The sequence below is a fragment of the Ptiloglossa arizonensis genome, chromosome 4 (genome assembly GCF_051014685.1).
Source record: "Ptiloglossa arizonensis isolate GNS036 chromosome 4, iyPtiAriz1_principal, whole genome shotgun sequence".
Lineage (NCBI taxonomy): Eukaryota > Metazoa > Arthropoda > Insecta > Hymenoptera > Colletidae > Ptiloglossa > Ptiloglossa arizonensis.
The window spans coordinates 15,504,457-15,532,324 of record NC_135051.1 but is presented as its reverse complement, the minus strand read 5'-3'; the positions used below and the strand labels follow the sequence as shown (position 1 = coordinate 15,532,324).

At 38.2% G+C, this 27,868-nt stretch overlaps 1 protein-coding gene and 1 non-coding gene across 4 annotated transcripts in view; both read right to left on the bottom strand.

The window, feature by feature from the left end:
* Positions 1 to 84: 84 nt before the first annotated feature.
* The window catches only part of Nrx-1 (neurexin 1), a 674,791-nt gene continuing 647,007 nt past the window's right edge, over positions 85 to 27,868 (bottom strand). For 2 of the 3 annotated variants that reach the window (XM_076310652.1, XM_076310654.1), the window contains 5 exons: positions 23,584 to 23,825; positions 22,613 to 22,736; positions 14,583 to 14,756; positions 7,538 to 7,697; positions 85 to 3,874 (listed from right to left, as the gene is read on the bottom strand). In XM_076310652.1, coding sequence (XP_076166767.1) covers positions 3,454 to 3,874; positions 7,538 to 7,697; positions 14,583 to 14,756; positions 22,613 to 22,736; positions 23,584 to 23,825 — 1,121 coding nt within the window. In that variant the 3' untranslated portion in view covers positions 85 to 3,453. The remainder of the gene's footprint in view (positions 3,875 to 7,537; positions 7,698 to 14,582; positions 14,757 to 22,612; positions 22,737 to 23,583; positions 23,826 to 27,868) is intronic. The other variant, XM_076310653.1, reaches the window with a different exon arrangement.
* Positions 20,834 to 20,940, bottom strand: LOC143146494 (U6atac minor spliceosomal RNA). Its single transcript, XR_012991979.1, has one exon. It is a non-coding gene; the product is annotated as a U6atac minor spliceosomal RNA (small nuclear RNA).

Below are 27,868 nucleotides of genomic sequence, written 5' to 3'. Positions count from 1 at the left end.
CGCCAGTATAGTTAACCCTTTGGAGCCCTTTGGTCGAGGACGGACGTCGACGGTCCAATCTCTTGGTTCTTGCGAGTACGAAAGTTTATTCACGGAGAAAACTTTATTCAGATGGATCTTCATGGGGGGGGGGGCACAAGTACATGGAGATATACAAGCGAAATGTCTACGAAGTATCACAGAAACGTTCAAGAAATATCAAAGGAACGTCGAACAAGATGCACAGAAGTAAAAACGTCTAAAAAGAGAAAGCGGTGCCGCTTTAACTGTCGCGGTTTCTGCCTCTCCAACTGTCGCATAATTATCCCCGGTTTCTAGAACCGTTGGAACGTGCGTTCGCGTTAAATTGCATTGCAATTCCACACTGTCCCTTCTCGATTTCGACACGCTTTTGCGGAACGTTGGATTACAGATTACGGTTGTCACGTGTACAAAAATTATGCGCAAACGCTCGAGTGTGTCGCGATTGTGAATAAAATCGGGGTAAAAAAGAAAAAAAAAAAATATTCGGTGAATCTGGATTCGAACCCGCGACCCTGAGCACAAGAATCACTCGTTTATTTAATTCACGATACAACGATTTCAATGACTGGTATCGCACATACGCTACGCATACCGCAAGGTGTGTAACTTTAATTATTTATATTTGTTGTATCATCGAGCGTCTGCATCTAATGTTTTACATATTACAATAGAGATCCTGTGCGCTACTTTCCTGCAAAAGCTCGTTACAATCGGAGCGGGACAGATCGCGTCTTAGTCTTATCAGAGTCGAATCGGAGATAGATAAAATTCGTAATTCTTGCCGTAATTCATGTAACTATTTCCTTTTTCAAAAGAGGCTACAAGGCGCAACGAATTATCATACTGCGAGTCGTCGACCAGGTGCAACGATAGATTAACTTTCTCGAATTTGTCCAAAAAGTAGTTACATTCTTTGAGAAGAAACACGTTTCGATGCACTGTTTCAAAGCTGATATCGTCGATCGTACATTTATCAAAATCGTCGTCCAACCTGACTCGTACGACAGGTTGCACGGTAGAGCCTCGATTGTTCTCGGGAAACGGGTGCAAGTATCGAGGTTTATGCAACGATTCGACCAATTCAATAACGGGCACACTTATTATACTTTTGATCACTGCCACCTGTTACTTCCATTCCAAACTTCGTTCCGTGCGTCAACGCGACGCAACGAACGACATCCTCGTGCAATTATCGAGGTTACGTTTATCGAGGTTGCGTTCATCGAGGTTGCACCGTGCAATACCATCGTTCGGAGTTACGTGACTCACGGTACATTGAATCGTTACGTCACGCGGCCCGTACAATTGTCGCGACTCAGTCTCGAGTTGGTGACAGTTAGAGAAGCACCGAAAAAGTATCCGAACGATATCGCAGCGACACGAAACGAGTACGGAAACATCGAACAAGTGGAAAAGACCTGACAAACAGTCGGGGGGGCGGGTCAACCGAAAGGCGTAACGGACGTCAAAGGGTTAAACACCGGTGAAACGTCGCTCGATTCGTTTCTTGGCAACGTTGCAGCATTCACACCCCGTTTACACGCGTAAGCGTCTCCGGACACGGTATAGGCGGTTGTCGTCTGCTCGACAGTGTCCTCCGAGTGCTCTCGCGCGAGTAAAACTTACGCGTCGGCACACCGACGTTGCTCGAGTCGTTGTTCCACGGTTCGAATCGAAACAACGCGGCTCTCACGAACACACACGTACACACGTACATACGTACACGTACACGCACGTTCTTCCACGCTGTTAATAAAATCTATATAATTTGATAAACAATTTACACGCATAACATAATCGATAAATATCGGATACGTATACGTGTATGTATACATGTATGCGTAATATGCATACGATATATGTATACATACATATGTACATAATTTTTTCTTCTTCTTCTTCTATACAACAATGAAGTTTGTTAATCGCTAGAATAGGATCGTTCGCTTTGATACTTTCGTTCTTACGCTTTTTCTTAGTTCCAACACTTTCTCGTTTCCCGTGTGTACATTACTGGACTTGTGGTTCGAACGGAAAGCACGCTCGACCCTCGAAACACGGCGTCTATCTCTCCCTCCCCCCTACCCACACCCGTCGACGATCGGTTATTTCTGTCTAAAGCAACGTCTTTATCGAGGTCTGGGTTGGGTTAGGTTGGGTCAGGATAAACAATTTACACGCATAACATAATCGATAAATATCGGATATGTATAGATATATATATATATGTATATGTACGCATGTATATATATATGTACATACACATGCATGCACGTAAAATATATATATATGTACATATATATAGTTTTCTTCTATACAACAAGTAAGTTCGTTAATCGCTAGAATACGATCGTTCGCATTGATACTTTCGTTCTTACGTTTTTTCTTAGTTCCGACACTTTCTCGCACTCGTCGTGTACATTACTGGACATGTGGCTTCGAACGAAAAGCACGCTCTCGACCCTCGAAACACGGTGATCCTCCCGTCCCTCCCCACCCACAACCAGACCCATACCAAACGACGATCGGTTTATTTTTGTCTAAAGCAATAAAGTTTCTATCGAGGTCGAATCGTTTCAACGTGATCTAAAGAAGGATCGTGCACGTGAGCGTTATTTATAGTACATAATAAATCTGTCATATACAATAAGTATGATACACGACTAACGTGGTACGTGGGCAACAAGGAAGAAGTTTGATTTCCAAAGACTACGCGACGAAAGATTCCCCACCCAGTCTCCCTAACCCCCACCCCAATCCCCGGACCCGTGTCTCGAGGGTTCCCGATCTCGTCGTTCTGGCGCTACGGGCGCACGGGGGCTTCCCCGGTCGGTAAAGTGTTAGAAACGAATTCTCGAGCTCCGACGAAGCGACAACTCGACGGTCCGGTCCCTCCGTCGGCGCTCAGGACGTCCTCGTTGGACTTCGTAGGACACGTCCGCGACGATTCGTCGTTCCCCTTTGCCGTTTTGCTGCCGTCCCGGCACACGAGTCAGTCTTGGGCTCCGTCGATCCACGCGACGATATGTCTAGAACACCGTTCGAATCCTGTCTCGGTTCCGTCGTCGTCCATTGTCGTCGAGGTTCGATCGTCACCGACGCGAGAAACGTCGGATACGCCCCGAAGGGTTTAACCCTCCGTACCCTCCGCAAGTGTCACGCGCTCGAAGAATCCCTACCTTGCCGACTTCGACATAGTTCGTACGATCGCGCGTTTCGACCACTGTCTTCTCTCCATCCCTGCGGTCAACACTGTTCTTACATCCATCGATACGAACACGGTGGCCTCTCGATTAGCACCGACGACGAATCTAAAAAGTGGCTCGTCACGCGTCCCTTGGGCCCGTACCGTGTCTGGGCACACGGCACGCGGGACCGAAGCGCGCGCGTTGCGCACGCGTACAGGACGATCTCGGATACGGGCCGTCTCTACACGTACCACTCTTTGATGTCTATCAGTTCTCGTTTCTTGTTGACTTTGCTGCAATTCGCCCCGTTCTTCAGGGCGCCGTTGAACGGCTGCCCGGACCCGGCCGCGCCCAGCAATGCGGCGTTCGGGTCCTGACAGAAGGTCTTCGTCTCGTCGACCTTGTAGCTGGTCTCCGGGCGGTTCTTGAACTTGAGGATGATCAGGATGATCAGAACGATCGCGATCAACGTCGTCGCTATGATACCGATTATCAGGGCGGCGTTCTCCGCCGCTTCGGACGTTATCCTCTTGTTGTTGTTGTTCTTCGGCGGTGTCGGCATCGGTGAGTGTATCGGGGGCGGAGGGGGCCGCGGTGGGTCCGTCATTTCCGTGGTGGTGGTTTGGGTCGTCACGGTCGTCGATCGCTGCGTCACGATGCTACTGCAAGAGTTTGAACAACATTGTTTAGAATTTTTTAAAAGCTCACGCTACGTGAACACACGGGAGGAAGGGAGGGAGGGTACGTGAGAATCGAACGTAACGTACCTAATTTCGTAACTGTTAATAAGGACGATTGGTTGAACGAGACTGGAAAATCGCTTTTGTCAACTGTATCTGGTCGTTTCGTAAATCTTCGAGTATTTAACTCGATGTAAATATATCGGGTTGTTCGGAAAGTCATTTCGTTCTCCAAAATGGAGAATATAGAATTTAATAAGATGTTTATACGCTCTAAAAATATCGTGTTTCATTTTCACCAAAAAAACGAAATGACTTTTCGAACAACCTAATATGTAGATACGGTCCTGCAAATTGTCGGTGAATTGTAAGATGTTCGTTGTCTCTTTATATTCAGTCTTCCGTTGGGTGTTGAAGCGAGTCTGAGAGATTGATATTTTTCAATTTGACACGAATGAAACGAGAGTTCGTGTTACGCTCGCTCAGAATTTGATAAAGGGGAACACGCTACGCAGGTTGCGGCGAGTATCGACGAAATTTATGATAGCGTTTACTCCGACATTGAGACAACATCTGGAGACGAACAACAATTTATAAATGTCAGTATCGATGCTGGAAATATTTCTACGAAGGGGTCACTGATTCAACGATAGACTCTGTGTGGATGATTAGTATTTTTTTGTGGTACGTACTTCTTTGGAATACAATTTACCGAGATAAGAATACACGAACCTATGGAACGATCTGATATATATATCATATATATATATATAAGGTGTCCAGGAGGAAATTGAATAACTTCGTTAGTACGTTTGGTAGGTCATACTAAATCGAAAAGGTCATGCACACTACAGATCTCGGTTGATTCGTTTCCGAGATAATGGGTGAGCAGTAGACTGTTGCAAGTGACGCCATCGGAAATGAAATTACTAGAATGGAGTGACAACGATCGTTAAAACCTCGAATGGATATATGTTTACGGGAGGAGGGTCGTTAGTTCGAACACCTCCTTTAGCTCATACGAGTAGAATCAGTTAGGAAATACACGTAAAGTAAAAAAAATTGATAATCTAGTCCAATTACGTATATCTAGAATCTATTTGTTTGAAGTAAATGAAACATTAATGGATCAAAGTCCATAATGTATGTGACTCTTTTCGTGCAAAATGATTTATTAAGTATACTGGTAAAAATATTCGGTTTCCTTCTGGACACATTGTATTATATCTTTCTGTTGATGGAAACCAGATATTTTACAAATTCTCTCACTCAGATCCTGACAGTTTTTCTAGCTTTTCGTTCGAATCGAATGCATTTTCACGAAGGTATTCAATTTTGGAAAAAGGTGGTAGAGTCATGGCTCTGAATCTGAACAGGATAGTGATTGAGGCGGTACAACGAGACCTAACTCTATAATTATGTCTTTGATGGTTCGTGAGGTACGTGGACTTCCAATAGGTATGCATTAGATCTGGAATTACGTTTATGATAGGTCACATTGAATCAAGGTTAGGGCTACTAGGCTGACCTTGATCAGTCCTTTTGCAAGAAATTTCTTTCTTGGGTTTCCAAACTGTCTGAATCTGGTTGAGCATGGAGTTTTAGGATAGTTTCTGGTAACTTGTTTACTATTGGTTTAACTGCATCAATGGTGATGATTATATGCAAAAGTAAATATAAATAAAATTCTTAATCCCGTTTATTAAAGTATCCTTATTTAAAGTTACGAACACTATGGTACCATTTGCCATTCAACCCTTGTATTTATATGTTTGACGACTTTTTAAAACGGAATACTTAGAAGTTTGTCGTATGAAATTATAAAATTCGATGCATTGCAATTTTACACATTAAATTCTTCTTTCAAATATTCCGTAAATATTTGAAAATTTTCATCGAAAGAGAATTATAGAATTAAAAAGCGATTTCAAACGATCTGTGGTAAAACGCGTGGAAACTCCATTCGAAAATTGTTTATAAAGCGAAATAATGGAATAAAAACATTGTTTAAAAGTAAAATAGCTCGCGGTCATTCGACCGTAGTTGGAAATTGCAATGTTGAATCAATTTTGCAAGTTAGTTCAGCGAGCCGACTGAATCGGTTAGAACAGTTAACTAACCAAACCGCTAAATCCAATCGGACTGCTTAATCACAGTTTTGGTTATCCACGACCGCGGTACACCCCCAAAACAGGTGAATAATTTATCTTTAATTTCGACATATGTATGCGAAAATTTAAATATTTATACGCAATGTCCACAATGTTGCGCGAAGTTATACCTCAATGCTGGGAGAAAAGGCATTATTTTACAATTACAAAATATTCCGTAAACTTAATTAATATAGTAGCGATAAAATGTCTGCGTATCGTGCTTCTAGTATTAACAGTAACAATAGTTTTCAAAACATTTATTTTTCCAGTCCACGGTTATAACGATTTGCTACCGATCTCATGGATTCAAGAAGTTGGTGTTAATAATTATCGAATCAGCGTTAAATTAAAATTACTTAATTTTTTAGAGGGTATCTGATATCAACACAGGTGAACTATCCCACAAATGGCCGATGATATCGAAAAAATGTTCTTACGAATATTGTTCGATACGAAGCATAGCGGAAAATTATTTATAAATATGTACGTCTTCCTCCGGATCGAATAATTTTGTTAAGAACACATTTTATGAGGTAAAACAAACACTCTGCGTATTCCAGTAATTTAAATTGAAACAGAAAAACTTGTTTAACTTTTCACGAGACTCTTATCGACGAACAAAATACCAGATAAAAATACATTCGCGGATTCGAAAATTATTATATCTTTTATATGAGGAAAAGTCGACGATAGACACAATTGCCTTTGGACAAAGAAAAAACTTATGGCGGGTACAATAGCCTCGGTCGAACAAAAAATTTCGATAGACACAAATCGACCCTGGAGAAAGAAACATACAATGGACACGATCGTTCTTGAAAAAAGTAAAGAAAACATCTTTGAACGTCGACTTCGCGAACCGAGAAAAACCACGAGTCTCGCACCAATACTCAGTACACCACAAAAGATACAACCAGCGATCAAAAAGTATTATATTACATAAAAAAAAATACCTTACTATAAACACAAGAAACAAACTTGCGGTATAAACAATCGCCACCGAAAAAGAACCTTACGATTCGTACAATCTCTCTAAAAAAAAAAAAGAAAAAGAAAACACCGTGCAACGTCACTTCCGGAACCGATGTACCGCAAAGAAAAACACGAGTCCGGAAAACCGGAATACCATGAAAAATACAATACAATCAAAGATCAAAGAGTAGTGTATTACATAAATAAAAAAAAGAAATTTACTATACTCACAATCGCCAGAAAAAAACCTTCCGCTACACATAATCGCTATCGGGTGGTTGGGAAGAAAAACAAAAACAAAAATAAAACACCGTCAACTTCTCGAACCGACATGCTCCGAGAAAAACCACGAGTACGATCCCCCCACCCTCTCTCTCTCTCTCACACTCTCTGTCTCACTTAACTCGGCTCCTTTCCCCCTCCCCGCGTTCACGTAGCTGTCCCCCTTCGAACGTAGAGGCGACGAGCGTAATATTTGGGTATCGCCGCGGGGTGTCCGTACGACAACCGAGGAACTCACCTGGCGTGACTGGTCTCGGGGTCTGTGGTCGACACATTGTACTGGACGGAGACGGTGACGATGTCCCGGGTCGATGTCGACGGCGAGCTTGGAGACGTTTGCGTGCTGATGTGGCTGGTCGTGTACTCGCGGGCTGTCGTGTACGTCACCGAGCTGGAATCTGCTCGGGAAATGGAATGGAGAGAAGCGTCAGCCGGCTGGCGCAATTACGTGTATCCGATTGGCTCGCGAGGGGACGGAGGGGTTAGGGGGAGGGGGTAGGGGAACACTGGGATGGGGAAGATCGGGGGTAGTAACGTGCTACCGACAATATTTACGCGTGCGTAGGCCGGCGATATTCACGCGTGCGTGGGCAGCCACGTTACGAGGACAACCAGAAGGGAGAGTCGTGTTCCGTTGCTTCCAGGGACGTATACGTTTAATCACGCGAAGGGAATTGCCGTGTCGTTCCTCGAGGAGGATGATTGATTTTTTTACATTTTTCCTTTTCGTCGCGCCGGGAATTGCGCCACGGCTACGACCTTCGCGATTACGATTTCGACCGCGTCGGTTGTTCACCTGGGAGAAACAGACGTCTCTGGTAGCGGCAATTTTGTTTGGTTTTTTCTTTTTGTCTTTTTCGAGGATCAACGATTTTTTTTCTTTCTTTTTTATCCATGTAGAGGAATTGGTCACGGAGAATACGGGGAACAGGGGGAAAAGAAAGACTACGAGGGATATACGGTGGTGATACGGGGAGGATAAGTAGAGTGTGGACTCGAGGAGCAGTGATGGTAGTTTGCGAGCTTCGCTCTTTCTTTCTAGCTGGAATGGCTTGTATCGTGCAGACGCTTAGAATCGGGTACAACTTGAACTAAAGAAAGAATAAAATCGAAGGAAATCGGAAGTATCGGAAGCGGAAGAAGTCTCTGTCGCTCGTCTCCGGAAATATTGGCGAATGGTTTAACTCGGATGGTTTAAATGTCTCCCTTAGAGGCGGAAGACTAGTTAGTGCTTTCGAAGCTCTTTGGCCTCAACGAGCACCTAATGGTATCGAGTGGAGGAGTTTACGGACTGCAGAGTTTACCACCGATCAAGGTGTCGAGGGATTTTTTTGTTGCAGAAATATTTGTATCTTGGCTGGAAATAAGAGTTTGAGCATCCATTTTGCTCGAAGAAGTCGAGAATTAAGTAAAAGGCGCGAAACTTGACTCGCAATTGTAAGATCACTCGGAACGAGAAACTATTCAAAGATTCTTTTTCCGAATGATTAATTTTTCCCAACTTATCAAATTATTGTAGATTTGTTTCGATCAATTCGTTGGTATTGTTATTGTTTTGCGTTTCTTATATACTTTCATCGTGGTTGAAATGTTAAAAATTGTTATTTTTATTCACGATATTTCACATATAAGGTACTTAGTGTCAGATGAAACTCTATTTTTCGGATTGGAAGCTATTTTCGGAAAGTGCTCGTAGAATCTAATTTATCGGGCAGAATGTAAGTGTTCTTTAAATGTATGTGACACGGTTAGAGGAAATATTTCAATATTTCCTATATTAGATTACGAATAATTATTGCTAATATCGTTCGTGATCCAAAGAGGGAATTTTTGAAAGAAGCAATTCTTGATGCTTTTTGAGATACCTTGCACAGTCTGGAATCTAGATTGCAGATAGTCGTGTTTGATAATCGTGAACAGTAGATATTCTGAGAAATACTTTCCTAATGATACCGATTTGAATGGAACATTCAGATTGGGACGTTGATTAATCTCTGGCACGAATTGCAAAACGCAAGATGCAGAAGTCGATCCCGACGAATTGCACGAACCTCGTTTTCGCGACGTTCAAGATCGATTTGCAGTTGGTCTAGTTACAGTGTGTCGACTGGTTAAGTTCATTAGTCGGCGAGGATTTGACGATCGAAGCGTCTAGTGTGTTTAAAAATGCAGGGTCGAACCGATCACCTCTCAGAGGCGAGATATTCGCTCAAAAATAGGAGAAAGACATTCCCCAAATACGTTTGTCGATCGAGGCGTCTGGTGTCCTTAAATATACAGAATCGAACGGAATCGAATTTGCGATGCAAAAGATCACGAATGATTCTTCGTTTAAAAATAAGTCGAGATAGATACAAATAGAATTGTTTTCGAGAAAAACGATATCGAAATTTGTCGAGTTTTCGAGAAATTTGCAAACGCTTTTTGACGATTCTCAATCCTGTATAGGGTGTTTGAGAACAACGAATCAAGATTCCACTGGTTCAATAGAACTCGTAAAATTAAATAAAAGTTTTAATGTACGTGTTAAGATTTATAAAATAATTCCTTTAAAGATATTTGGCTCGTTATTTTAATAGTCCAGTTCTTTGTACGATCAGATATTTCACAGAATTGTTCACGTTTCGTAGTTCATACGATGAATAATTTCAATTAATATTATTTACGTGTCCAATAGTGTTATGAATCACTTAAAGTACTTGTATTGCAGGAGCATATGAAATTCTGATTGCTGTAGTTCGAGATAATTTAGTTTGGTAATTATTAGACCTGATAGTAGTTCCACGTGTCGAAATGAATGGCCGCCAGTATGAAATATGGTCTGCTTTAAACATACTCATTTTCAAGTCGCCTATACAGTGTCGAATCGATACTATCTATACCCCATACTGTCAAGATATCATTAGTTTTACTGTATGTATAATCCTACGAACAAAGAATCCATGTTATTATATTTATTAAGATATTTTGCAAATTCTATTAACCAATTAAGTCTTAAAACATCGTTTCGAAACATCTTGTACGTGATGTATGTATATACGAATCTCAAGGTACATCACAAAATCTACAAACGTGTTCTGTATTTCAAAAAAGAATCTATGGAAAAAAGTTTAACGAACATCCGCGAAACTTTTGTTTTTAATCTTTAAACGCGTATGGTTACAAAACTGCAACATATTTATTTTTCGTTTATATAGACGTTATTAGAAATTGAATGTTGTATTTTCACATATTCTTGACAATTTTGATGTATTTCCAAGCCAATATCTACTTACTGTAACGAGAAAAATCATTTTTCAATTTCATTTGAAATTTTCAACAAAATTATGCATTTAAGGGATTAAGATACTGTCGTTACGATTTTTAAGAAAATCGCGTGTAAATTGAAAGTAAACGATTCGTGGACAGGCGTTCGTAAAAATTTCTTCGTTCTGCGAGGTAAAATACGCTTGTAAATTTCGCGACGTGTTGTATTCTTGTGTTAATGTACAGCAGCACCTTGATAATTGCACGCGAACCTCGTTCGTTGCACCCGGTTAACACGAGGAACGACTGGTTACTTAGTAACGTGTGAAGTCAGAAGGGGAATCACTGGAGGATGTGCTCGACAAACGATACAACGAATACGAGACGATTGTACACGCAAAAATGAGTCGAAAACGTAAAATGAAATTTTTTCGTACACGGTATAGTTTTCGAGAAAATTGATTTCGAAGTTGCACGGGGCACGCGCGTATTTTTACCAAAACTCTATCGCGTTCGTGTACAATGTTTGCAAATTCCCAGCCAGAAATGTTATTTTCGTGCCATAAATTTTGCACGATTCGCGTACAAATACAATAAAAAAAAAAAAAAACGCCCAGAAAACTCCATAAAGCCGAGAGTGATTCGCGCGCGCGGTACAAACAAATCAATTCTCGCGAAAACCGAGCCTCTTACGAGCAAACTTTATTATTACGTTTCGATTGATTTTTTTTACATAGAATCACTTTCTCCACGGTTGTGTCACTAGTTATTCACCGTGTACCTCGTAAAATTTCTATCGTATAGAACGATCGGGAACTCGACAAATAAAATGGAAATTTTACAAAATTCACGTTTTTACCTCGAGGGACATCTAGTGGCCAGCAGGTTCGGCCATTGTTTATTTTCGAGTGTCGATTAAACGGACGGATGAACAATTAAAGAATAATTCCTGTTTTTTCTTTTTGTTTAACTTAACGCGACGGAGGGTCGAAACAACCCATCGCGATACCGATAGTTTTATTTATTTTTTTCTTTCTCTCAATATCAAAACACTCTTCTAACCGACTGTGTTCCGAGCCGAAACAGCCGAAATAGTTGGCAACACGTGAAAAGACATTTCGCAAGGTCAACCCCGGATAGAAGACTCGAAAGGAAATTTCGTAACGGTTGGTGAGCTCTGTGGGTGTTCTATTCGTCGACTGACGCGGAATTACTTTAACCGCGATAAACGAAGGCCGAGCAAACGATGGAGAGGACGCCCTATTCTGCGGTGAAGAGCGCCGTACTGAAAGAAGTCGCATCCCCGTCGCGTCGAAGAGGGTAGCGCTATTTTCGTGACGGTCAACTTAACCGGTGGCAGACGGGATTGGTGGAGCTTTCACCGCACGAAGTTGAGGGATATGCAGATGAAGAGGACGCCCACGGGCCAAGTATTTCCGTAACGAGGCCCTCCTGCATTCTTTCTCCCCTTTCTCACGCTTGCATTTCGAATATTATTGCACGGATCGTAATTAAGGGTTGCCTAGACCTTAACCTTTCCGGGGTGTGGTATTTCAGCTTCGATTTCTATAAATATTTCTACTCCGTATTATTTCTATAGGAATTTTTTAACCCCTACTGAATACATTTCGATAAAAATATTAAAGATAATAACGAAAAAAATATATTCGTGGACAATTTTTCTACGTTTGTTGAAATATTGATTTTGAAAAAAAGTTCTCTTTGCAACGAATTATAGACCAATTTGTTCAGGAAAAGGCATTTTCAAGCAAATATCTCGTATTTCGCGTTGTATAGGTGATAATTATAATACGGTTTTGTTAATTTTTACGAGTTAAATTTTTTTCTAAAAAGGATTATTTTTATATGGTTAAAACTTTGAATTTTACACATTGAACTGCGTATTTTTTGTTCTCTATTCAATTACTTTTTTACTTCTTTGTACATTAGGAATAAACAAAAATTATAGGAGTATATTTATCGACTTTAAGATATTCTCTAATCGATTGTTAAGTATATTATCATTATTATAACGTTTTTATTATGAGAATTGAAAGAAAATCATACGAATCCAGTCAGAATAAGTTAATAAACGCGTAAAGACAAGGTACAATCAAGGACTGTTTTTAAACCTAACCTCAAAGTTATGCACGAAACAAAATACGATGAAACAGATTTGAACGTTGATGGTAACTCAATATTACGAGGAATTCTATCGAAAGACAAATATTAAACTTTATAGTATACGTATTCCAAAAACAAATTTTTAATTTGGTAACTTTAAATGCGTGACATGGAAGAAACATTAACCTAACTTGTAAATATTAATAGAATATTTATTGTAGACCTTTCACGAGGTTTCAAAATTTTGATATTATCAACGAAACGATGTTTTTCAACATATGAAAACGACACGAACTATTTTTGGTCTATTTTTGCTTTGAGAGAAAATTGCATCAGATGAATTTAACACTCTTCCGGTGCGCTTTTGCTTCGGTAGATACGACTGGTAAAAATTTATTTTGGAGATATGGCTCGCCATGATATTATTAATTTTTGGTATTCCAAGTCCCGTCACTGTGTAAAACCCCATTAAAAAATTAAAGTTGCACCTCGAGACTTCATCTAGTTAATAATTTTGGTTCTTAAAATAAACACGACGGTACGCACATTTTTCCCGCCCGTGCACGTGGAAATTTAATATTCGAGCGAGTACATTTTGCAAACTCAAATAACAAATATCGTCCGTAGTTTTTTTTTCAAACGTAACCTCTAATTACTCGACTATTTATTGCATCCGAATTTCGCGAACCGTTTTAAAAAAAATATCGTAGAAACTGAAAATTTGGAATGCATTTCAGTAGTACAGTGGAAACCGAGTATCTGCGTGTTACGTGTTTCAATTTCTATTTAAATTATCTCCGGTACAAACGTGGTTAAAGCTAATCTAAAATTCATTAAAGGTGGTTTTAATAAAATTAGCAGGAACAGGAACCTTTGATGTATTTGAGATTTACATTAACTAGCATCGAAGAGGTTTCAAATTGAAACAATTAAGATCCTTTGACTACTTAACAAGACAAGTAACGTTCATAAGCCATTGGTTACTTGATAAAAGCAGAATAAAAGCGACTCGATATTATCGAATGATGTCAATTTTCAAACGAAATTAACATTTCTAAATTCTTTGCATTACACAGAAAATCATATTATTTGTTCAAGTTTTACCAGTAAGTTCCTGGCCAAAAAATACAAAACTATCGTTCCGTCGATTAATATCTTTAGCGTGTTCAAAATTCCAATTCTCCCATAACATTCGCCACAAGTTTTTCATCGATTCTAGACACGTCTCGAAAATTTACTTACCTCCTACGTTCTTACTTACTGTACGTTTCTTAGATCACACGCACCGTAAGTGTTCTACTAAATCGATAACTTGAAACAAATAAATATAAAATAATAAGATCACCGGTAAAAAAATTGTTTTTAAATTCGGATTTGTCGAGTGTCCGTTGACTCGTGAACAACAATTAAAAATCTCATCCTGAATAAACCATTTCCAAATCATCGTACACCGATTAACTCGAGTTTCCCCTATCGAAAGGGGACTCGAGAAATCCGCCTATAGGAACCACGACTCCTCTCGGATACAAGGACATAGAAATCTACTCTCCCTCGCGAAATGGGAATATTTTCATCTCGAACGTCTGGTTTCGCGCTTTTCGCGGATCCAAACGGTCTCCAAAGCGGGGAGAACTTCCCCTCGTGTTCCAAACTTCCGATTTCCCTGTACGGGGGATTGCTCTACGTCGCTAGATTCCTCAAGTCTTGGAAATACTCCGCAGGTACGAGCGGCGAGCATGCACTAGGAAGTGAACGAGAGGAAACCGTGCGCGGAAGATCAATACCAGGCGTCGCGTGTTCGCGAGCGAACTCGAGTGAAAATCGAGTGTCCTGCGAGCGGGGGAAAGAAAAATTGAAAACGAAAAAAAAAAAAAAAATAGAAGAAACGAAAGGAGAAGAGAGGGGGAACGGACCGGTGGCCGATGTGACGAAGATCTCCTCGGTGGTGACCGGTTCGCCCGAGCCTTCCTCGCAGTCCTCTTCGTCGTCACAGGTCGGACGTTCCTGGATGTTCTCCTTCCGGTGCTTCGACTTGAACGTCGTCGGGGACCTCGTCGGGGCGACGTACACCGGCGTTATTATATCGTCTGTGAACATACAGAGCGTTAGAAGCGTTTACGCAACATTGTTCCTAACTGAATAAAAATTGTGGACAGGCAAAGAAACAATTTATTGTTAATATGTAATTCTACTTGTACGAATTGAACGAAGAAGTGAACAATGTCAACCTTACACGAAAACTAATGGGTTTGTATGTAGATTAATATTATTATCAAGTGAAAGATTAAAAACAAGTCGATGATAATACAAATGGTAATTTATCGGTGTTAATCTTTCCACAGGCCGGATTGAATCGGTGGACAGTGAGAATAACAATTTATTTTTTAACGTTTAATTATACTTGTAGGTATATGGTAAGTATTAAACGAAGAAGTAAACAATCTTAGAGAATTATATACGAAAACCGATAACTTCAAACCTTCGTAACTCGAGTATATGGATTAATATTATAAGTAAAAGATTCGAAAGAAGAATATATTTTCAAATTCGAATATCGAGCAGTTTGGTTAATGATAATATAAATGGAGATAATCGAAGCAATTATAGATGGATCGATTCTTTTGAGAAGAGTTTGAAAGAAGTTCTTACGGGAGAAGATAACTTCTATTTGGAAAGAGTTCAGCAATCTATTACTCGAGACTTAATTCATATCGCGATTGAAAATGCGATTGAATCATTGCTATGGAACAAACTATGTACTTTCTTATCAAACGCTCCGATTCGTTTGTTTTTGAGTCGTTTTCAGTATATACGGAGTGTTCAGCAACAGGTGTTCGAAACTTTAAGGGGTGATTCTACTTGTTGAAATAAGACAAAATTACATCTCGAACTTTTTCGAGCGGTTTTCTTTTTCGTACGTTAAATGGGTCCTTCTAGATGGCACTGTCTTCGTCGTGACCAACGCGCGTGCTCCGTCAGTGGTACCAATCGCTTCTGACGCCTCTTACGCGTATCGTTAGCAATCGATAGCTCTAACCGAAAATCTTGTGATTTTTTTTACCTTAGAATCTTTTTTAAAGTAGAATTCTTCTTACCGTACAATTTCGTTACGTCAGAATTTTCTAAGCTACAATCTTTTTACGTTAAAATTTTTTCTCGATATAATTTGTTTCACGGTTGAATTTTTTCACCCTAGATGTCTTTCAGACTAGAGTTTTTCACGCTAGAATTTTTTCACTGTATAATCTACCACGCTAGACATCACTATTTTCGTATCACCCTTTTCTAAATCTTCTATGCTAGATTTTCTTATTTTCATATCACCCCTTTTGAAATTTTCTACGGTAGATTTTATGATTTTATCATCCCTTAAAGTTTCACACACCTATTGCAAATCTCTCCGTACATAAACACACCTACGTGTACTTGAATATTTTTTGTAAAAAGTTCCACCCAAGCGACGCGTATCTGTTACGTTATTTTTCCAAAATCATTCAAAGTGTCATTTCGGAGCTACTGGAACAAAACGTAAGGAAAATCGTGTGACGCAACCGTTAAATAAATTTTAACGCGCAAAGGATCGTGTTTATTGGAATTGCGTCGCGATGCTCGCATAATTTCCACGGTGCTCGGGCGTTTGCGTCATCGGTGTAACGTGAAACGAAAATGCGGTTATTGCGAGAGCGGTTGAAAGCCTGATGGAAGAGGGGGCGGGTGGGCACGGGGGTAAAGGAACGATAATGGAGATAGAATGCACGTTTGATTGGGAACGTTTTGTTCGCTGGTCGCGATATCCCGTACCAGGTTCGTATTCCTTTGAACTCAATTTCGTTGGCAATTTCGTTGATTTTCGATTTCGTACGAATCATTTTTGGCATGTCGCGGTCGGTTTGTCGTTGGATCGATGTCGAGCGAGTTGCATTGGTTCTCAAGAGGTGATTGGTCTTGATCATTTTCGCCAATTATTGATACAACGTATTGTGTTGTCACAGTTTTAAATAACAGAAGTCGATACGGATTAGAATCTTAAATAAATTCTTCGTTTTAGGTATGGCTGTTAATCGAATTGCTTGTCAATCTTTCAGCTATTTTAACGTGTATATATGTATACTGTATATACGTGTATATCTATATACGAGCGGAAGGGGGTCGAAAACGTTCAATAAGACTGCTTGTAACGACTAATGGGATTACATTGTAACCTGATTTAAGGGTGGAAAATATCTACTTACACGTTTATGGACAGTCGGTCGAGTAAGTCTGTTAACCTGAACTCATTTAACATGGTCCGAGGAACCGAAGTGAACTGAGAATTTACCGAGTTATAAGATTGTTTATATTTAAGATGGGGGATCGATGAGGTATCGATAGGAACCATTTTTGTAAACTTTAATGCTTCTATGATATCTAGGTAAGTCTTTGTGATATTAAGATTGTTTATATGTAAAACAAAGGGTCAATAAGATAACAATGTAACTGTAAGAACAATTTTTGTTAACTTGAATGCTCGTATAATATCTGCATGCATGCAGGTAGGTATGTTTTTGTAATATTTAAGTTAAGTTTCTATTGATGAATATTTTTTACTTTTTGTTGCAAAGTTTATTTTTTAAGAGGCATATTTGGGCAATAACAAAATTAGTAAAATAATTTAATTTTTAATTAAAACTAGGAGAATTTAATATAGCAATTCGATAAATTCCTATGTAATGGTTAACGTTAAATAGTTTCTAAATAGAAATTTACTGCAAATGCAATACTACCTATCTCGTTTGAATTTTAATTATGAATTACAATTACATGTTAAATAACGGTTCGATTCAATGAACGTTATGCAGGAATCACTTTACATTGCTATTATTCGATGTTTGTTATTCCAATAAACAATTTGTATTTTTCAATATACCTGCCGGAGCAATGTATTTTAACATTTTAGAGAACAATTATATTTAACGATCGTAAGAAAAAGTAGTTATCATAAACTCGTTAGAATCGTTTTGTCCAAAATAAAATTTTAATTAATTTGTTAGTAAAGAATTCATATCCGTATTTCTCTGGTACGTTTCGCAACAGTTTTTATATTTGCAAGAATGTTTACCGACGTCTCGGTTAATTTTAAACTCAGATTAAGTGTGAAGGGAAGTTCTATAACTGCAACCCCATGTAGCTCTAATCTTTAAGCCCTGTCACTTTATCCACTAATCGTAAACGGAGTCGATTTGACTTGGGAGATAAATAGACAAATATTGTTTTGCAAACTAGGATGAATATTTTGAGAAAATTGTGTGTTCCGTCAAAGCAAATATTGGAAATTTATTTTAACACTTTTTTGTCGATTTACGACTCAATGAAATCAATAAGTATCTTGTCAATATTTTTTCCCTATAATCCTAGAGAAAATATACTATTATTATCAGATAAATGAAAAATAAAAATATTCTTTAAAAATGCGGAAATATAGTGAACCGATATGATTAACAATTGCAACAGTTTAAACGTTACCATTAATTTTTTATAATTTCATGCATTGTTCATTCGACAATATTGTTAATTGAACGTAACAACGTTTATCAGAAGACAAATTACTCTTTCTATGGGCGATGAATTTTTAAACGATAGATTCCGTGTTTATCGTATTAGATTTCGATACTAGCTTTGTTTGGAAAATTCTCACAAATCATTCGCAATAATGGAGCAAACGGAATGCAAAAATGCAATTACGTGACACGTAGAAGGAGAAACATCCATTAAGGATCACGTGTACAAAAATACACGATCGGTCGCGATCATCTCGAATAGTAAATCTCTTGTACAAGCCATGCGTGATTTCGAACAATTACGTCCGCTATCTTAACAGTTCCGTGACTGTATTGTACAACAGAACGACGAACGATCGTGGTCGCTCTTATCCGCAACGTGTACCGAAAGTTAAACTTTGAACGCGGTTATCAACGAATTTTTATGAAAATTACTCGCCAATGATGTAAATTGCGAAACGGAGATGCAAACGATAATTCTGCACACAAGTGTTCGTTTACAAATTAATAAATGCAAGAAGTAAATACAGCACAGATTCAACTTTCACATAATTTAACACCGGTTTAATACCTAACAATCTACGAAGTAAATTTTCTTCCTTGGTAAGATTTTTTCGAACGACGAAATTTCAATCCTTTCAGTGCTTTTGTCAGATACATACAACGTAATCTGATTAACAATTAACAATCGTGATTATCACCTAATGAAGACAATGACTAATGATTATGGTTGATACGTAATCAATACTTATGATTAATGAATAATTCAAACAATCAAAGAGAATGTAATTGTCCGACACAATTAATTCGTTAATCGTTATAATCGAATCAAGAAATTAATAGCAAAAGGCTAAAAACGTTAGTCGATGATTATAGACGATGTATTTTATTTATTTTTAAACAATCTCTATTGATGGATGATAGTTGTGATCTTAACTAATTTTTCGATTCGTAAAAAAGTTTGTAAGATAATTGTTACTCGATTTTATATTTACTCGTGTCGCGTGCGGAAATCTTATAACCGCGTTTATTGTGCATGTACGTGGAACGCCTATAGGAGTTCACCGCACGCGGTACACGGGTCGGCTAAGTGTCTATAGATGCCGAAAGTGTTTACGATGAGCGCTTTTGTGGAGCGTCTATAAGCACCGTTAGAAACGTAAGAATCCGAAACTAAGGGACCAACGTCCATGACTCTCGATTTTAAAAAACGAAAAGTATGTATATATGTACGTATATACATCCACCGCAAATGTTTCGTTATCCAAAACAGTTCCCGCAAGTAAGCATTTGCATCGGTCCTCCTCCTTCTTATCTCCTTGTCTTTCGCTCATCTCGTCAGCGGTGTATTTTCACTGCTGAAATGTCACGCGTCTGAAATAACCAGCTGCCCACTGGTGACAGTCACATTTAATCGTGTCGAGCGTGCGTCGGTTTATTAAAGGGATGGTATTAATTCAGTTTTTAGTCAGCCGGAGAAGATTTTCGAACCGGCTGGCAAGCAGCGCGAGGAGGTCGACGGGAAAGAGAAAGGAGGGGCACCGGCCAGGGATCCTAAATATGCAAATGAATCGAAGATACAACTGGGCAAGCATGAAGACGAAAAGGTGGCATGCCATGCGATATGCGAACCCGATCGTGCGTGCGCGTGTTCTCCTCTGCCCTACCTCTCCTCGCGCCACTCTCGTCACGAGATGTTACTAAACGATGATCGATATGATGATTGGTTAGACAGGAATTTATTCGGACAAGTTTGTATATAAACAGATTATCAGATTGAATAAAGATTATCGCGAATCACATTTTATACCGATTAAATTTTGTTCAGATTGAACCACATTGTGTTGGTGGATTGATAAAAAAATTTTTTTTTTTAGTCTCTTTTGTACGTTAAACAAAATATTTCATATACGTTGGAAATAAACTTTGTTAATGAACTATTAATGTTCCCATTGTTGATTCATTTTCATTATCGTTAGTTAATTACTGAAGTAAAAAGTAGACTAAACAAATTTATGAAACATTTATTACACATAGAGATATTTTTCATCTTTAATTTGTAAATAATTGACGCGTGGTTTAATAATCTTGTATTAATAATAAATGCTTTTTAACCAAGCTTATCGTACTAAATTGACCCGATGAAATGAAACGTCCGGACATATTTTCGATTTCGAGATAATTATAATTTGTGTTTAATTGAGGTTTATAGGTCACAGTAGAAAATTAACGTGTCTCCATTTTCTTTTATAGCAGTCGAACCACAGGAAATGTGTGTTTAATTATTTGCGCTGCAGGTATGTTATTGTTAATATAATAATGCAAAGTACGAGGTTGTTTAAAGCTGAGAACGAAAATCGAATTTTAAGCTTTCAAATACTGTTATCGAATCTGTGTGTGTTCTATTATGAACAAAGAATTCAAATAATTTGTTCATATCAGAAATAATTCACGTTTAAATTTACATACAATTTTGTTAATATAATAATATAATAATACGCAATAATATTTGTTCTCTCTATTTCTAATATTTATATTTTTCCGATTTCGTATTAAAATTTAACATTTGACCGATATGTAACGAAATATAAGAATAATTAAGTTACAATAATTATTTTAATTAATCGAAAAAAATGTGGTAAGTGTCACCGAAAGGCGACAGTGCCTTACCAATTTATGTGTGTTTCCATCCTTGTCTAGGGGAGTGCTAAACGTCTCTCCTTTCATACTACACAACATGAGGGCGCCTTCAGCGCTCTTATATACAAACGGATAGGTCGAGCGAGTACTTGCGAGAAAGCAGTTTTTCGCGAATAACTCGAATACGGTCGATTTAATCGAAAAGCTACCAAGACAGTTTTTGCTTCAAATTGTATAACTTATCGAATGACATAATTTTCGATCCGATTCATCGTGATTGAAAATGTATATTACTATGTATATGCGATACCAGTGGTTCTCAATATACGTGTTTCTAGAATTCGAATGGAATGTTACAAATATTGAAAACTTTTATTAATATTCTCATAATGATCTTCAGCAATAAGTACTTGTTAAGTGCTAAATTGTTTGAACTATTTCAAAAAGATTTATTACTTTTTTTTTATTGTTAATCTAGTGACGAAAGGAAAAATTGCTGAGATACTAAAGGTGAATAGAGAAAATTTGGGAAACCTTTTTGCTATACCATTATATAGAGATGTATCTCGATATATTAAGTAGTGACATTAGTATACAGGGAGAGTTACGCAATATGATCAAATCGTATCTTTCTTATTAAGTTGAACCGTTAGAGATGTTTTGCCATCATTTTTACTGCAAGTGCAAGAATGCATCTACAAAGTGCCATTGCACCGTTGTTTTAAAGAGAATCATATATTTCTTTTTGAGATAAATAATCTCTCCGTGTCATTTTGTGTATAAAATATACAAGGTAAAACATTCCAAAAATAATTACAAAGTATTTTGAACGATGAAAGATTCAATAAGTTAAAAGACATACAACATTTTCGATGCAAATTAAATGAGAATAATTCCAACTTGAGACAACTTTAAAATTAAAAATACTGTAGAGTATGCATGCGATTATTCATAAATATTTCGTTCAAAAAGTTTACCAAGACTTCAGACTTGTCTTTTACTTACAACAAATGTCACAATACATCAGCGATGTATTAGATCGTTGCAAATGAAATGGCCGATTCCTTGAACGTGTAAAGTTTTTTATAATTCGATAAACAAAATGTAAGTGTTGCTAAATGGTGTGTTTAAAAAGGACTCCTTTACCACTCAATTACTATCACCCTAAGCTGTTTTACTTAAAGTACCGAATAATAAATTATTATACACAGAAAAAATCCAATATACAGTTACAAGTGCAATTAATACAATGAAAAAGGTATCTTATTAAAGTTATACTTAATTTTCGTTACCTGTAATTCTGTATAAAACGATAACAAATTTTAGGTCGACTAGAGGACTGAAAACTACAAGTTTTTCATTACCGAAAAGAAAAAAAGCAAGGCAATAAAAAAGAAGCTGTAATCATAATATTCAAGTCATTAACATAATGAAATATAATTTTTTAAATAATGTAAATATCGTAGAAACTATTAAACATCTCGATCAATAATTATTATTTGCAACTGTTGGAAATTTCCTTAAGCGTTTGGCCATTTTATCTGCAATGACTCGATTACATCCATAGTGAGCGACTCGTGTACGCTGATTTCATTTTTCACGAGAGGTCGCGTAATCGTTTCGAAATCGATTCGTGAGAAACGGTCACAATAACGTGCACGTAAAATCGTCACACGTGCGAGATGCGAGATTAAATCCATATAAGAAATTCCTCCGCGAGGAAACGTGCAGAAGGAATTACGTACGCCCACGGAAACGTTACTTACACTTACCGGAACCAGGGTTGAAGATCGGAGTACATTCTTCGTCCTCGTCGTCGGCGGTGCAACCGCTTCCGGCACCGGAAAATATGAGGTCGTCCATGACGCCTGGAAAACCGGACGCTGGTGTCTGCAAAGAATAAAATAGAAATGGAGATTTATCGTGTACGAGGGAACGATACCGGCTCGCGTGGCTTGAATCTGAAACTATCAACCGAGACGTAGGTATATTCGTTATATTCGTCGACACGAAATGGACAAAATGTACGAAACGTTGAATAAATATTAACGCACACGATGACAAATAATTGTGTAATAGTATTGGTACGAATAATCGTAGGATTGGTTACCTAAGTACGGTAATCTTGTTATTTTGGTTTACCTTGAAAATTACTGTGTTATGTATTGACAAAATTGGAAGGAAGAGAAGTCCTTTTTTATTAGTATTTTAGAGTAAAAAGTAATGTTGATAATTTTGGTTCTTGATTTAAATATTACTACGATGCTTTGTTTTAGATTCTTCTTATCTTGCTTTATTTACTTTATACCCAGTTTTATATGCAGTTGATAAAATTAACTGTAACACGTCGATATCACGAAATATTCAAAGTATACTTTATTAAAAGTGATTGAAAATTTGTCCACGCAACTTGAAAAAACAAAGATCATAGTATTGGAATCACTTTCTCAGTTATTATGAAAAAGAAAAAAAGATTCGCTAGAAAACTCTTACCGAATGGTTAATATTTACAATATTTATTACTACGCGAATCTCTCGATGGTAAAGAGTGAACTCGTTCGTTCCAACGAAGCGTCTTTCGCGACACGGCAAGTGAAAATGTTTTCTACCTCTAATGCGCGAATAACCTTTCACGTGCAGTCGTTACCATAGTGCTCGGATTGCCAGTTTCTGGCTTTTGTAGTCGTACAATCGCTTCCTTAACAATACCATGTAATACTTGTTCAACTCGGTTCACCTGTTGCATTCTTTGCAAGGGAGCCGCACGATCCAACAGACTTCCAGCTGGTAACAATTGAACATCCCCTTTGGTGGTAACCCTTCCATCCTTCGTGGCTGCGAGCTCTAAAATCTGTGCACCGTTCACAACGAGGCCGGCGATCACGCCCAGAAATGGCCTCTCCACCTTCGTTTTATCGCTGTTCCATCGACCACCGACTTGAATCGTCGATTGTCTGTTGAACACCGTTAATTGGTGACCTGCAAACAATGACGGACATTGTTAAATGGGTCAAAGCGCGATCAGGGCCGTTTCAAAAGGATTGCAAACCCCTGGATAAAACAGTGAAGCCTTTAACTACGCAACCATTTGCTGAATGGTTGGTAAAATTAATGATTGGTACTTGTTTGAATACTTTGATTGGTACTTGTTTGAACATTAAAGAAATATGTTGTACAGTATATTGTTTAAAACCAAGTGTCGCGATGTGTAAAGTTTATGTCTTTGAAGCTTCAAAGCTCAACCTTAGAGGTTAAGTTCTTAAGGTTAATATTGTACGAAGCTGAAGCTTCGAAGTTTTAAGACAGAAGTTTTAACGCTCAGTACTCGAAGCTCTCGACGAGCTGAGAAAAGAGATTAATAATGATTCTATAATGTGAATTATTTATTTTCCAAAGAGTACAGCTAGGAATTCAAATACGGGATAATTAGTTCTTTTATCATTTTCGAATCATCCAGGGTGGATACTTTGATTTCAGTCATAAACAATTCCAAGGAAGTTTGCTCTTAGTTTTACTACTGGAGTTTAGCAAACAATTTCATAAGAGATATGATCCTGAGGCAACTGTTTCTACAGACACATCATTTACAGTATGTTTGTCGTGTCCTATCGATGACTATAGTCATCCATCATTGTACGTTCGTTGTATCCTACTAGTAACTATAATCATGTGTTAAATTTTGCATTAATTTACTATTTTTTAATCGTATAACTCGCTATCTCTACATTTACCGATTTTGTATCGAGAGAGTCACTGATATTCAGGTCAAGACACTTTTGTGTCGTGACATTTAACACAATAATGGCAATAATTCAATTTGTAAAACATCTGGTTCAGTTCTAAAGATGCACTTTTCCTGAAGGTATTCTTAAAACAAATAGTGATATTTCATAAGATTCGTAACATACTACATCACGTAATATTGATTACCCGAGGAATCGCACAGAGACAAATGTTTCTGTTTTCGTAATAATACAAATTTCTATAATTACAATAGAATAATTCTCTCCATTGTTAACGTGGTAATCGTTAGGTGCAGCAAACGAAAACTTGCCCAAGTATCAAATAAATGTTACGACGACGTTAAAGATACGATCTTTCCTAAGAAATTGCACTCATAAACATTCCAAATTTATCTACGGGTGAAAAGTTACAATTTACAACTTGTATAAATCGAAGATAAGATTACATCGAAGTCGACATCGAAACGAAACATTCGTCACGTTGCAGTTATTGCTTATTCTACGGTGCTCTGTTTCCATGCTGTTGCTGAGCAACACATGAGCTATAACCCTACGCTAGGAGATGTTACCTGGCTGAATTTACATATACAGTCAATAAAGACGGTGGTCCAATTTAAGATACGGTTCAAGTCAGGTCACTTTGCCCTATCTACGTTGACCAAAGGGTCCTTTATTGGCGAGTACACGGTACTCGGAAAGGTTAATTTATGCCGTTCCAGCGGCTGACAAATGTTTTCGTTTGACCGTTGACCAGGCAAACAGGAGTTGCTGGATCTGGCACGGGGCAACCAATGACCACTGTCCCGATGAATACCTTCGAGGAAGATGAGAGCGAAGGTAGCTTACGAAGTCTCCTACTCCTTGGTACGGGTTTCCTTCGATCCCTTTCCCTTTGTAGGGTCTAAATTTGGTAGGTTTTGAGAGCAGGCAAACATAATACGCGTGGAACTCTTTAGGGTTCGATCTGCCCTTCGTGGGATGAAACACGCGCGTTGGGCTACATGCAGCGCAAACGCAAGCGTGTTCGCGATAAGGATGTCTCCTTCCATCGAAACGAAGTTCGTCGAGTGTCAATTTTCAACGAAATCGAACGAACAACGTCTTGTAACTTGCAATTATTGTGGCAGTGTCAAATTTGTTCTAGGTACAACTTTATGCAGCCATATCTTCTTTAATTGACAACAAACTGTCTTTCGAACGATTTCACATTTCCTGAAGAGGACCCCAGGGTTCAAACTTTGGATTAATGGATCTGTTTAAGATCAAGTAAGGGCATACAGTCTTTGTACAAGTATCAGTACGATATTAAGTTTTCAATTTTCAGATTTAACTTGAAGGTCTCTTTATATGATCATTGCAGAAATGAACAATAGTCGAGACATAAAATTCCAGTTGTTGAAGATTATCAAACCAACGGTATTAATCTTTACGTTCGTGGTGTGTTGAATTTAATAAATTGAATTTTATATCTTTCCAAAGAAAGTGAACAGCAATCGTATATTTTGTACGTGTGTATTAACTACGTTAAATGCTTTCTATCTTCTTGTGGAAAGATTGAAATTAAACTACATCTGCAAAACCATGAGCTAATGCATCGATTCAGGAAAAGGACATAATTAAGTACGTCTTTATATTATATTATACGTCATATGTATTTACAATTTCCTTTTGTTCGTGTATCGTGTGAGATTCAAGTGCATAAATTGAATACGTCCTCACGTATATTGTTAAATATTCCCCACTTTTATCAGTACGAGACCATACATGTTGACACCGTCCAATAAAATATCACAAGAACACAAGGATGTTTATCTCCACAGATGTAACAGCAAACTTTGAAGAAAATTAAAAAAAGAACCCAACTGCAAACGAGGTCAGTAACAAAAGAACGTACATTTTTTCTCTACAAATCGGAACTACTTTCATCGATGAAAATGTACAAGTCATATAAAAAAATGCCAATCATTTTACTTTAAATTACACAGCGCTTTTTATAAAAAGAATCCTCCCATTATCTACGTTTTTCAAATTTCAATTAACGATCCCGGTGTTTGTTATTTCCATGTTATAATATTTCCATATTCACACACCTATCGAAATAATTATTTTGCTCCTAAATAAATTTCCCACTAAATTACATTTACTTAAATCTCAAAACTGTCCGCGTACAGTGATCATTTAATTCCACACTTTCGCTACGCTGCGTCTGATCAAACCCGTATCTTCTAAACGGGGTAACGCAAGAAACTCTACCTCGACGTTGGAAAAATTTCAAATAATTCGACGCGTCCGTGCACAGAAAAATGAAATCGTTGTCTCGAACGATTAGAGAATCGTGAACAAAAGGATTAAAGGGACGTGAACGATTACGCGCGATCAATGTTTCCGGATATGTATATTAACCAGGGACAACGACCAGACCAGCAGGGACGTCCCGGAGGTCCCGTGTTCGTTAGCTCGAACCGGGCGATGAAATCGATCGGCAGTGATCGATAATGCGGCTATTTTTTATTAGGCGACTAGAAACCGGGCGATGGGATGCGACCGGGATCGGATACATTCGATCGCTGATTCGGCCCACGTGACCAGCCATGGGCGAGTTAAATACCACCTGGTAATAGGAAAGCAACAAGCATGACGTGGTTCCTGAGCTCGGGGATGATCGGTTGGAGGGGATATCAGGAGGCGTAGTTGAGAGTCGGGAATGGACAATAATTTTCGGCAAGTCGAGAAAAAATGGGCCTGGCTGACAGCCCTATCAGGTTTGCAGAAACTATCAAGAGGATGGCCTTCGGTGCCATTTTAGGCACCGCGGCGATGGTCTTTATCAGACCCACGCGTCGATGGTTTCTTTTTTCTTATCCAGTCTCGGGTTCCCTGAACAGCTTTTTCACCCTTTGGTTGCAAATGACACGAGTGTAGAAATGTTTTGTAAAAATCAGTCGATTGTTCTGCATCGAGACTGCTCTCGTACTTATCAAATATAATAATTTACTTCATAATCGATTGTTACAAGAAGTATTCTATATTATCAATTTGATTTGACTAATAGTCGATTGTTACTGCTGAGAGAGATTCAATATTATTAATTTGACTTGATAATATTGACCATTTTTGATCGTTAATGGTCGATTGTTGTGGCTGAGAATTATTCAATTAATCGCACAGATTTTGTTATATGTATATAGTACGAGTGTGCATACTGATTGTTATCTTGCAATTGGTATTAAAATATTACTAGGAAAGAAGTTACTTGTTTCAAAAGGACGAATATTGTGA